The sequence below is a fragment of the Pelmatolapia mariae genome, linkage group LG22 (assembly GCF_036321145.2).
Source record: "Pelmatolapia mariae isolate MD_Pm_ZW linkage group LG22, Pm_UMD_F_2, whole genome shotgun sequence".
NCBI classification, from domain to species: domain Eukaryota; kingdom Metazoa; phylum Chordata; class Actinopteri; order Cichliformes; family Cichlidae; genus Pelmatolapia; species Pelmatolapia mariae.
Genome location: NC_086245.2, coordinates 26,927,767 through 26,941,451, shown reverse-complemented (window position 1 = coordinate 26,941,451; position 13,685 = coordinate 26,927,767). Strand labels below are relative to the sequence as shown.

The window sequence follows — 13,685 nt, the reverse complement described above, 5'->3', positions numbered from 1 at the left end:
GCTTAATGTTGCAGGCTTATGAACCCACATCAGCACAAGCAAGAGAAGCCCATACACTAGTTGTACCACATATTTTGGACACTGCCTCCATCTGGCAGCAGACGCTTTCCGTAGGGAGATGGGCTATCCGTAGCCGGCTATGGTCTGCCAACAGAGAACCATCCTCAGCCCATAACGGCCCCCTTCACCCCATCATGGCAGTAGCGCTGCTCAAGATGTGACCAACCCTCTGACGCTAATCAATGCAATACACCCCGGGCATTGCCAGGGACTGACCCATGTGTGTGGCTGTGTGACACGCACACAAACACAAGCACACACCTCCTCAGACAGCCGACCGATTACGCATCACAACACAGCTGATTTGCCCCGTGGCTTGACACTCGCTGTCCACTTCGATCACGTTACCCTTCCCAGCGAGCCCAGCGCCGTGTGTTTGCCTGTGCCCGAGTGTTTACATGCACTGGGTTCATCTGGATATTGCTGTTATTCCGCAGCGCTTTCAGCAATGTAATTTGTCACTACTTGTAAAGTGTTAAGCAGAGGGAAATAAGCTGAAGGCAACAGGATGGAAGAAAAAGTGTGTCGTGGATTTCGGTCTAGTAGCTCTGCATTTTTTTAATTTTTTTTCTAAGAAGGGGTCATGCTGGGTGATACTTGGAAAACTGTATGAGGGCTTTGACAGAGCAGTCTTAGCCTTAAATATATCTGTACTCAGAAATAGTACTCCGCCCGAGGCTTTGAGCCATTCCAATGATATACCGTGGCTCACAAGCCAAATAAAGCCTGTGCAAACAGCCTCGAATTTCCCAACAAACACTTTACTGGAGCTTCGCATTTGAACCCCCTCTCCCCGAAATTGAGCTGGCCTCATCCCAGCAACTCTTAACTCCCTCTGCTAAGGAAAAAAAACGCTCTCTTGTTCGCCTGTAAACTCCCTATTAAAAAGATCTGCGGGCCAGACCGCACTCCTCCACCGTTGTCAGATGGCCGCTGTTTGCAGTGGCAGAGGCACAGCATGAAAGGGTCTAGGGGTTTAAGGCAGCTACTAGTTTGGACGTCAGAGGAGAAGTGCCTTAAGACAAAAGACTGCTGGGGCATAGGCGGACCTAAAAGCCGATGTGAAACGCAACCTGTTGTTAAATATTATAAAATTGTAAGATTTACTGTTGGAGAAATATGGATGCAGGCAGGGTAGGGATGTATGGGCAGATGTAAGATATACACCAGATGGAACCAGACACACATACACACTCATTCTGAGTCTGTACTATTTTGGGAGATGGGGGAAGAAAATGGTCTAACTTGGCAAGTGTAAATATGTGTACTAGTGTAAGCAGTGGGTCTCTGGCAGGTCTCTGTGCATATGGGGGAAGTATAGGGTCTGGCACATGGTTAGTGTGGTGACCCATATTTTTTTTTTTGTGCATCTGGACTTGATAACTTTCCTCTTTAGCAGTAGCGAGAGAGAGAGAGAGAGAGAGAGAGAGACCTACGCAGTGACATCTCTATCTGTCTTGATCTGGACCGACTTTGAAACTTGGTCACAGCGGAGTAGTTTCTATATAATCAGGAAGGAGAGAGTGCACGCCACGTGAAATGAGAAACACACTCCTTTCCATCCTCCATAGAAACATCCAAATACACACGTGTCTCAGTATGGACCGGTGTTGTTTTTAAAGTTGCTCTTGGTTTTTGTGATTTAAGTGGATGGTTTACATTTCGTGTAAATCTTTTAAGCCACATGGTGAGAAACTTCGCCATTGTTTATTTTTGAAAGGACCGAGGTTACATGCTGCCATTTAGGCGTTCAAGCAGGTCGTTAATTTTTTAAATGAAATATTGCCAACTGGACCGTAATAAGCCTCGAATACCCCAGAAACAGCTTTGGTATCGGCATATCTTTATTGGAACATTAGCTCTAGTGTTTTAAACTGTATCGGCAAAGGCAGCTAGCTTTTTTAAAGTGCTTAAATGTTTTTCTAAGAAAAGAAAAGTGTGTACTATTATGAATATTTTTAAGACTTCATAAGGTTCATAATGGTTTTGAAAGGTTTTGTGAAAATGACTGGGATCGCATTGAGAATTATTCACTAAGGAAAACATTCAAGACACTTGCCAATTTTCTCATTTTTCAAATGCTGTGGGGACTTTAAGAGAGCTGTGCATAAATGAAAGGCTGCAAACCTCAATGAACAGAAGCAATGGTGTAAAGAAGAGTGGGCCAAAGTCCCTCTACTATATTTAAAGACTGCTAAGGTTACACATAAAACAATTAGCTCAAGTTATTGTCAGTAAAGGTGGTTCTACAAGCCACTGAATTGTGGGGTGTACACCGTGGGGTGTGTAAATAATGACACAGTGCAATGTGTCGTATTTACACTATTTTAAGACCTTTTAAGGACTCAATCATTTTTATGATGTGAAAACTCGATAGAGGGTGAACTTTATATTTAGCTATACAATGACCTAAATGCACAAATGAACAACTGGCTAATGCGTCAGAGCTAACAGGCTATCTCTTTGTGCTCCGGGATTCTCTCCTTTCCTTCATTGGGGTGAATTACACCAAAGTCAAACTCCAAAAGCAAAGCCTGCAGACATTTGGCATGGATGCTATCAGATCCACTGAATGTAACAACTGAAGTAAAATGATTCAATTTTTAATCTAAAATTTCACTCTTAATTTCAAATGTTAGTGTGACTGAAGCCTAACGACATCAGTCAGTACAACTTGAAAGAAGCAGATTAATATGGGGAGCATGCTTATTTGTTTTCTTGCTGAGAGTCAGATGAGGACATCGATAGCAAGCTTGTGTCTGTGTACTGTAACATTGCCGGGGGCAGTTAGCGTAGCCTAGCATTACAAGTCAAAGCAGGGGGAACTAGCTTGTTTGGCTATGTCAAGTTTTAGAAAGTGAAGGTTACATTTCTGTTTAGCAGAAAAATTGCATTTTAGTTCACATTACAGCAGGAAATACAGCTGTTTAGCTAACCAGTGTGGGTCGTTTATGTGAACAATCCCATTTTAGTGGGACCTTAAAGGTACACGGTGGATTTTTTTCCTCCAGTGTTTTTGTTTGATTGCTTCTGATCTCTTCAATCTGAGCGAACCAGTCTTTCTGATATGTCCACAGCCACGACACCGAGGTTAGTCCTTAATAGATTAACTTTGCCGACTGACAGACCACAATAAATCACAAAAGCTTTACAGAAGAAAACTAAACTAACCCTTCAAATGCCTGGACCAGCTTCCATTTTCAAGGTGCTGACCTAAACAGAAAAACACAGAGCCAGACGGATTTCACTGTACATTTTGATACATCGTATTTCTTCTTCTGTAACTCCCCGGGGCCTAAGGATGTTCTCCTCAGGATAAAGACATTGTTAGTGTGACTGAGGTATGTGGCTTTAGAGACCGGCTGCTAACGTTAGCCAGATATATTTGCTTCACTATTGGTATTGATCCAAGTTGTCGATTCTTGCTCTGGGGAGCAATTATTACACACAGCAAGTCAGGACAGTCAGTGCAAGAACGGATGCAGACAGTCCACACATGGAAGAAAATGCACCGCACTGCACGCACACAAACACACACACACACAAACACACATACATCTACACCTGTTTGAAGAGTGAACACAACGAGCTTCTGCTCCGACGAAAAAAAGAAAAAAAAGAAAAATGAAAACTAGCAGTGAGCTGAGTGAAGCTGATATAGCCACAACAACCGAGTGAGAGATGCCAAAACCTCTCCTCCACACACACACACACACACACACACCTCCTCTTCTCCTCCTCCACCTCCTCTACTCTCTGCAGCTGAGAGGCAAAGCAGACAGATAAGCAGGCAGCCAGAGACGGACTAATCCTCCCACAGTGAGAGACGTTCCGGATAGTATAGGATGGGAATCAAGCTAAACTGACAGTGAGAGAGAGGGAGGCTACATGGGGAGGGATGAGAGGCAAAAAAAGGCTAAAAGTGAGGTGAGGATACAGATTAGCAAAAGGTGAGGATGAAAAAAAAGGGAGAGGATTTTTAAATCGTTCTTAGTGTGAAGCGAGGGCTGAGAGTTCGATCGGATCCACAAGTTTTTTTTCCTTCTCTCTCTCTCCTCCCCCTCCTCCTCGCATCATGCCACCGTCTCGCACTGTTTTTGATAAACGTTGCTATTTTGCAACCATTTGCTTGCTTATTCGTCTCTCAATCATTCTTGCCGATTCTCTCTCTCTCTCTCTCTCTCTCTGTCTGCACCCCCCCTCCCCTCCCTAACCTCCCACAGCATCCTTCTCTCTTTCTCCCTCCCGCTCGCTCTCACTCTCCCTCTCTTTCCCAGTCTGACTGAGGCTGATGTAGGTCAGTGCGTCTGGAGCCTGTCTGGAGCTGCTGGAGAGCCTCAGAGCTCCACGCCTGGTCCTCGACGACCCTCGCAGCGGAGGGCTGCCTCTGTGCCCGAGCTGAGGACGGACGCCGTTCCCTGGGCTGTGTGAGGACAGGACCAGCTTGCCTGACCTGACTCGCCTGGAGGAGGAGGAGGGAAGAGGAGGAGGAGGGAGGGAGAGCAGGGTGACGCGGGGTGTCTGTGTACTTTGGAAAGCTGAGGCGGTGCATGTTTGCATGTGGGTCGTAGATGCACGCGCACAACAGCGAGGGCGAAAATGCAAGAGATAGTAATCGTTGTCTCTCTTCTCATCGACGCACTTACAAGAGGGGTAGGGGGGTCATTTTCATGCAGTGCTACCTTCGCATCCCCTTTTCCTACAACACACACACACACACTGTCTCTTTCTCTAACTTCATCGTGATGCTTTATGTCTTTTTCCTAGACCCGATTCTTTCACGTATGCAGCCATCGAAGTCTCTCCAAACACCACAGCGACCCAGCAAACTCCAAACTGATGCGCCTCATACGACAAAAACAGAAACCAAAGAAAAAAAACCCATTTGAAAGCAACAGCGGTGTTCTTTCTTTCTTCTTTTCCAGTATATCCATTCCTTTGCGGCTCCTTACGGATCCACTCCGACTGATGTCCTTTCTCTAAATTACTGAATACTGAGAGCATCCTTCGACCACCGCGTGCCCCTTTTTTTTTTAAATAAATGAAAGCCAACGAGTGCAAGGACGACGATGACGACTTTTGCAAGAGAGCGAAAAAATCCGCCGCCGACTTCACCGTCTCCTGATTCTGCTCACCTTTCCCTTTGTCCCCCCACTTCTTCCTCATTCTCTGCTCTCATTCTCTGCTCCTTCCCACTCCTCTGGCTTTTAGACAATGCCCCCCCCCCTAAAAAAAAAAGACATCGTTGTATCAGAGTGTCTGAGTGCAGCTGTGAGAGTGGCAGTGTTGTGTAGTGTCTGAGTCTGTGCTCTCGATTTGACTCTGAAGCACGTCTGGGTCCTGCAGCGGCACGTCGGTGAGTTTGTTGTTGTGTGTTTACGCATCTGTGTTCGTGTGTCTGTATCGGCGTGACACAGCAAACCGTCTCGCCCGCCTTCTTCGCTACCCGGAGCGAAGGACATTTGGAATTCCTGGGGCGTGGCGTCACCGGCCTGACCACACCTCAGGTGTTTCCCTTCGTCTGATGCCCGTTACCTTCTCTCCACCTAAACTCGTCCGAATCCTCCGGATTATAGCGGAGAGGGCATAGAGTGAAGCCGGGACTCCGTTCTGAACAACAGATTGTTCATTTCACTGTCTCGCCTCCTGCTTTGCATTGCCGCTCTCTGGCTCGCTCATATTGCCCCGACCGAGGATGCAACTCTACGGTTCTTAAATGTGACGGCAAAAAAGGACAGAGGGTTCAAAGAAGCACAAAACAAAGAGTTTTTTCCCCCCCAATGCGAACATAAAGAAGGAAGTAGATGGACAAAAATAGCTATTTTGTGTACAAAACATCGTAAACGCCTGCACTGTGTAACAGAACGTCACGCAGCAGTGCTACGAATTAAGGCCCCAAACTCATCAAACAGACCTGTGAGGCGGTCCCTGATCTTTAGCCTGTTTGAACATGTGAGAATATGTTGGACAAAGGCGGGAGAGAAAACAAGCTGCCGTCAGTGCTGCTTATCAGAGTTGAAGATGAAATGCAGAGGGGCAAGTGGAATAAGTAGGCACTGTATGTTCCACGGTAACTTAAAAATAACTGACTTTGTTGGTGCTGTTGTGTAAGGGCTTACAGCAGTAGGTGGGTGATATGGTGAGATGGCCACCTGCACTGTCTGCCACATCCACACAAAACACAGAGGAGACAAACCAACTGTGGATGAGTCAGAGAGAGAGAGAGAGAGAGAGAGAGAGAGTGTATGCAAATCTGTGCTTACTCTTCAGTTTTTCTGTTTAACTGCAGGGTGGAGGGGACTTCCCACTGGTTCTCAAACATTCAATCCCTGGAAAAGCTCCAATTCAGTTAGAGCAGGACACACATACACGCACGCATGCCTGCTTGCGTACACACACACATACACACACACAAAGGCCTTATTGTGTTTGACCCCGGATGACGAGCAGGCAGGTCAAAGTGGTGGGTCATTGAGAGGCGGTTGAAAAAGGCAAGTGCATGGTAATGAGTAGCTCTGCTAGAGATAAACGCTCTCACATGCTTTCCCTTCCGCGCGGCCAATGGTGTGTACTTATACTGTGACTTTTAAAGCTTAATGTGTCCTTTACACACACACACACGCACACATGTGCCAATGCTCATGGCAACTCAGGAGTAACCCCCCCCCCCCCCCCCCCCCATGACACGTTGGACATGACATAGAGGAGCCACGGATCGAGGCGCTCTCCTCGTCCCAGCTGCCTTTCGGCTTCTTAAGCCCCCCCCTAACTTTTCCCCCTTTTTACGACACACTGTGATGACTGTGTGCCCCCCACCACCCTCTCCTGCTGGGTCATGAAGGTCTCAGCAACAATAAACTCCCAGCGAAGTCATGTGATGCACACTCATTAAACCTACAGTTTACTCCAGGGTTCTTCTAACATATTGGGTTATTGTTTATGTTCTACCTTTAAAAACAACAACAACAACAACAAAAACATGCATATTAAGCACTTTGTCTCTCACATTTGTTTTTCCAGCAGCTGTACACCCTGAGATCATTTCAGGGACACATTCATGAGTTTTCCAAGGATGGCAAAATGGAAACACAACAAAAACGCACAAAACTATTTATTTCACTTCCTTTAATGCACAAAAAAAAGCCCTGAACCCCCCCCCCCCCCCCCCCCCCCCCCCCCCAGGTCACCATCCTCCAAAAACCCACACCGGTGTAACTCCAGCTCTACACCCTCCTGCAGCACTCTCTCATAACAACACCAACACCCCCCCTCCTTTTTTTTTAGGTGTCAGCAGAGGCGGGACTGAGCGCCAGTGTGTTTGGGGTAAATACGCGACTCCGGCAGCTCCAAAGATGACTGGGCTGCGGGGCAGGGTGGCGTGATAAAGACCGGGCAGGGATCACTGCGGTGCATCTGCCGGCAACACGGTGGAAAGCTACCTGACAGTTGCTTCTCACACATCAGATAAGATTACAGGTAGACCTGCTCCACCTGTTTAAACAAACCCATGTGCACGCATGCCGCTGTGTGTGTGTGTGTGTGTGTGTGTGTGTGTGTGTGTGTGTGTGTGTGTAGCCCGGGAAAAAGAGATAGAGATAACAGACTAATCTAGTGGCAGGTGCATGCTTGTAATTGGGACAGCTAAAGATATAGACTGATGAAGGAGCTCATTATTATTTATGTGTTTGATTTATGTAAGCACAGAGGGTGTGTGTGTGTGTGTGGTGGGGGTGAGCTGTTTGTGTGCATTTTTAAAGAGTGTGTGACTTCTTTTGAGCTTCTCCTTGTGAATTAAGCGCAACGCAGATGTTATGTCAGAGATTTGAAGACCAGATCAGACAGAAATAAATAGAAGTTAAACATCAGTTCTAGTTATCGATCAGCGACTAAAGGTCAGACGTCACCCCTGCTTTACTCATCGGACGGCTCAGGCGAACAGCGCTCACGTCAGTCAGCTGCAACAGCAAAAAAAAAAGAAAAGAAAGGAGGCCTTTGCCAACCAGCCGATGACATCACCTGCATGATTTAATGATGGCAGCTCAAAGCGGGCGATTACAGCATGGAGATATATCCTGCCATACACGGCAACACACAACCACATACATACACACACACACCATACAGCGTGGCTCCTTTTGGCTCTAGCCTGACATCTAGCGACACAAGCTGTAATGTGATATTTACATGACACTGACATGTTAACATAATGGGTCTGAGGAGGAGGTGGAGGAGGTGGTGGAGGAAGAGGAGGAATCTCTGCACTGTGGAGTGTGCTGAGCTGCTGGGTGTTTAGTGGGGACTCTTGTTTCTCACTTTAATAATTGTAAGTACGGGTTGTTGTTGGCTTCATGGTTCACCGCAGCACCCCCCCCCCCCCCCCCCACCCCTTTGCACCGCCAGGATGCACGGAGTAAATAAAAGCTGCCGTCATCTCACCTGAGTCTCTTTTTAAATCTGCCGGCTGTGATGTCATGGCGTGTTGTAAAGAGTCGCAAATAGCAGGTTTGGGGCGAGATTGTTTTTGGGTGGGTGTTTTCTCAGCATTTCCTTGCTTTACCCCTCCAACCGACAAACACTCAGACACATTACACAGGATCTATATTTAGTCACTACCCAACCACATGAAGCTAATTTGGATCTAAGTATATCCCTCACAGCCAGGAAAAGGACACACACACATATAAACATGTATATATATATATATATATATATATATATATATATATATATATATGGACACACACACACCACAAGTTTGCCTTCCTTCAGTGGAGTCTGACAGGAATGAGGTCAGACACACGGATCCTCATTGCACATTATTATTATTATTATTACCAGTTTTTTTCTTTTTTATTCAGCCAATGGCAAGAGGAGGTGGGAGTGGTCCGACTCAAAAATTGGGATGGCGACAGGCGCTGATTGGCGCTCACGTCTCGCGATAAAGCTATAAAAGGGCGAGGTTCTCGTTGTTGTGTTTACAGTAATATCAGGGAGCTCGCAGGGAAACAGGGAGACTATGAGAAAGCGCAGCAGCTCCATTCAGCCACATGGTCTCTCAGCCGCACGGAAGAGCTGCGCTGCTCACAGCCAGGTTCACGTAAGGGACTCGCACTGCTGCGGCCCACAGCGGCGCGCTTTCAGCCTTGCTCTGCGAGTGTTCAGCCGCACAGGCAGTTGAAAATTAGTTTCCGGATTATTAGTTTTAAAAAAAAAACTGTCGCTGAGAAGCGCAGAAGAAGAAAAGTTAAGAAGCCCGAGCGTCTCCAAAGCGTGCTGAACTGAAAAGAGAGAGACAGACTTGGATGGACTTTTTTTGTTTAGAGACCTGCTCACAGCAGTGCTCCGACTCCAACAAGAAGTGAGGAATACGTTTTTGAAAAACTTTGTGAAAGCACTGAGTGGTGTTTTCAGACACTTTGGAGAGAGATGGTGCAGCACATGAGCCAGACAGAGAGCGCCCACGCTCATTCCCCCGGCGGGGACTCCACGGACACGGGAGAGATGGACCTGGAGATGGATGCGTCTCCTACCCCGGGGTCCCCCTCCTCCCGGGAGCGGAGCGACTTGGCGTGGTGCAAAACTCCGACAGGACACATCAAGAGACCCATGAACGCGTTCATGGTGTGGTCCCAGATCGAGAGGAGGAAGATCATGGAGCAGTCGCCGGACATGCACAACGCGGAGATCTCCAAGCGGCTCGGGAAGCGCTGGAAGCTGCTGAAAGACACGGACAAGATCCCGTTCATCCGTGAGGCGGAGCGGCTCAGGCTCAAACACATGGCCGACTATCCAGACTACAAGTACCGGCCCAGGAAGAAAGTGAAGTCGGGGAGCGGGGCGAGTAAGCAGGCGGACCGCGGGGAGAAGAGCGGGGAGCGCGGCGCCAAGTCCGGCGTCAAGAGAAGCCCCGCGTCCAAAGGAGTGAGCAGGACGCACAAGCAGGGGGGCGTGAGGAGCGCGGCGGCGCAGGACTACGCCTCTCCCGGTGACCACCAGTCGCTCTTCAAATCCAGGTCGGTGTCCGGGGCCAGGCAGATCCCGGAGAAGCGCAGCGGAGAGGCTCGGCGCGCGCACATGTTCGGAGGGGCTGGCAGCCTGGAGAGCGGGCCTCCTTCCGTGGGAGTCCCGGCCAGTCCCGCCTTGAGCAGCTCGGCGGAGTCCAGCGACCCGCTCAGCCTGTACGAGGAGCAGAGCCCGGCGGCCAGCGAGACCTCGCACACCGCGCGCCTCAGGTACACCCGCCCTTCTTCTCCAACACCGTCGGCCTCTCACTCCTCCTCCTCCGTCTCGTCCTCGTCATCGGATGAAGAGTTCGAAGACGAGCGGCTCGACCTGAACCCGAGCCCCGGCTTTGAGAGCATGTCTCTGGGCGGCATGGGCTTCTCCGACGCGGAGCTGGACCGGGACTTGGACTGGAGCTTCGGGGAGTGCGGGGCGGGCTCTCACTTCGACTTCTCCGACTACTGCACTCCAGAGGTCAGCGAGATGATCTCAGGAGACTGGCTGGAGTCCACCATCTCCAATCTGGTGTTCACCTACTGAAAGGTGGGAGAGAACCGCGACGCCCGCCCCACCACCACCACCCGCCCAGCAACGTTTTGAACTGTTCAAACCCACCCCACCCGACACCTCAGACAGGCGTGTGCGTCCACACCAGAAGATTTCCGCTGTTCTTTCACTAAATGAGGGAGAGTGAAAACGGGAAAGAAAAAGGTAGGCCTGTGTACGCGTTGAAGCCCAGGCACGCGCTGCTCACAGACTTGTTGGAACTGCGCTCGGTGCGCTTGACGGGAACGCGCAGACCTGTGGGGAGGAGGGGGAAGGTGGGGTGCTTAGTTTGCATTTGGACTCGGAGGAGGAGTGAATGTAAGCAGAGAGCAGTGATACAGACTCGAGCTCGACTGTTCAACCCAATCCGCACAGGATGAAGACTGAGACTGAACATTTGAACATTGATGTTATTTTTGAGGTCGGGACACTTACTGGAGAGCTCGTCGTGTTGGGGTTTTTTGTTTGTTTGTTTAAAGATAGCCAATTCACATTGACCATCGAGTTGCTCTTCAGGTGTAGTTTTTTTTTCCGAACTAGAAATGTTTTTAATATCAGCAAGCATGCCCTCCACGTTGAGGAGGATTTTGTTGTTGTTTTAAATGCGTAAAAAGGAAGAAAAAAAGTTCATTGCTGCGTAATTACGCAATTTGTGTGACCATAGGACTCAATTCACGATCACCAGCTTCTCTTTCAACGGCAGGACTTTAAACATAGACTGACTCCAAACTTCAGAAGCCCCTTTTCTGAACACTTTTTAAAACACTCAGTGCACAATTCAGGACCAATGCTTTTTCCTCTCCCCCCTGACGCGCATTCTTTCTGCCTAGTGCTTCAACTTTGTAGTTTCTCTGTGTCAGATGACGGTTTTTTTTTATATCGATGTATTTATACCGGCCAAACTTTTTTATACATAGAAGTATTGTTCTCGTACAGGTCTCGTTTGTGTTTGTGCACATAACACCTGTCTGTATCCAGCGCGGAAGGGCTAGAAGTGTATCTTATTTAAAACAAAACAACAAAAAAATGTCCGACTTCTCTCACTTTTATGGAGATTTGAGTGTGTCATGATTTTCTACTTGTATTTTTGTACAAAATCTATAGAGAAAAAAAGGAGGGGGGGGGGGACGTTTTTTTTCTTCTTCCGGCGAGTGGGTAGCCTACAACATTGTTGTTTGGATCTACATTGGTGTTTTAGTCGTGCAGAGAGAGGGAGGGGTGGGGGGTTTGTTTGGCACAATCTGACCTCACAGTGTTTACAGTATTTACCCACATGCTTCTTAATGGCACAGTGACTCCAGCTTCACCAGCGAAGTAAACAAAGCGCCACTGAGGCTCCCAGCCTGAGTGGTGACTGTGTTTCCAGTACAACACAGACCTAAAAGAAAGTTTAGGCACGAAAGATCCCAGAGAGTCACTGTTTGGATAGAGCTAATACCTCTGTGTGCTTTTTTTTTTTTTTTTTTTTTTTTTTAAATTATGGAGATAAGTTTTATTTGAACCACTGGATGGAATTTCACACTCATTCCACTTTTTGCCTAGACTTTTTTGGAGAGAGGGGAGATGTATGAAGTGCTTCATCTGTTATTGCGCAAATTGCATTGAAAAAAAAAATAGTATTTAACCTTTCTGTACCTGTTGGCTAAGTATAGCAGGCTAATTGTTTTCCTATATTATGGCATGGCAAATAGCATTTGTATTTCAGATTCAGGTATATGTAGCTATAGCTGTTGTGTTTAAGATTTTTAAAGAATAATAACGAGATATTTATGTAAACTGACTGTACTATAAGCAAAGATTGTGTGGTTTTTTTATGTATGATGATGATGATGATTGACAGGCACTAGGACAGCCATCTTTGGACATGTTGAAGATGATTGTGGTCCAGGAGTTTCTTTCCTTTCTTTTTTTTTTTTTCTTTTCTTAATTTTTTTTTAAAGATTTTTTTTTCTTGCGTCCTTTTTTTTTCTTTCATTTGTGCAATATGCTGTGTATGATCATGTTTTGTCCAATCATGCCAATATCATTTGATGTTTTATGCTCAAAAACCAGCCAATGTTTGGGTCAATCACTGCCTCTCAGACCTCTGTACAGATTGTCGTTTTTTATTTTTTTTCTTTTCTTCCAAGAAGGAAATAAAATCAGCTGGAACTGAAAATGTTTCTCGTCTGTGTATATACAAGTTTACTAGCTTTTACATAGTTCGTACCTTCCTAGAGGACAAACATAAGCACCGCCGTGTGGTTAGCTGACAGCAGCCTCTCCAAAATCTCCAATCTGATGTTTACATCCTGTCTGAGCGTGAGCGTGCGTGAACATGTGTGCAGCTCACGGGGGTGTTTGCCGTAGGTAAGTGTGCAGCTGCAGACAGTGAATCAATAGGCACCCAGTGAATCGATAGGAGTGGTCTCCTCCTCTCTCGCTTACTCCATCTTATTCTGCACGTGCAAAAAACGTGGCTGCCATGGAAACACTGTATCCAAGAGAGAGGTTGCAATCCACTGGGGAGCAGTACGGCACTCGCCCGTGTGTGTGTGTGTGTGTGTGTGTGTGTGTGTGTGAGATAAGGGGACACAGACTGATCCATCAGGGTGGGGTGGTGGGAGGGGGATAAAGGGGGGTGGCAGACATTTCTGCAAGGCATGACTGGAATAAAGGAGGCATGTGTCTGTGTGTGTGTGCCAAAGGGAGGGAGGGAAGGAGAGGGTAGAGAAGGGGGGGTGTTTGTCTGTCCTGGTGGATTGTGCAGGAGACTGCTCCCAAATCCAATTAATTCCTTCTGGATGCATTCATTTGTCTCCTACATCTGATGAGAGAGAGAGAGAGAGAGAGCCACACATGGAGAGAGAGAGAGAGCAAGAGAGACCCCTAAGGTTCAGCATTTAGTGTGTATCAATTTACGCCCTTTTCCACAAGAGACATTGGTAATTATTTCCATCTCCCCTCCTCTGTCAGGGGAGCATGGTTGTCTCCGGCTTTCCTCTGACATCTCAGCCTGGGTACTGAGAGGGAGATAAGGCATGGCCATTACAGGCAGCGCACCATCCCAAAGATGAGACACCGGCTCCCGGGATGTC

General features: G+C 47.5%; 1 protein-coding gene across 1 annotated transcript; it reads left to right on the top strand.

The window, feature by feature from the left end:
* The first annotated feature begins 9,006 nt into the window (after nucleotides 1-9,006).
* Nucleotides 9,007-12,760, top strand: sox4a (SRY-box transcription factor 4a). The gene has a single exon (XM_065471245.1). The coding sequence runs from the start codon at nucleotides 9,487-9,489 to the stop codon at nucleotides 10,600-10,602; it is 1,116 nt and encodes a 371-aa protein (XP_065327317.1). The 5' UTR covers nucleotides 9,007-9,486; the 3' UTR covers nucleotides 10,603-12,760.
* The last annotated feature ends 925 nt before the right edge of the window (nucleotides 12,761-13,685 follow it).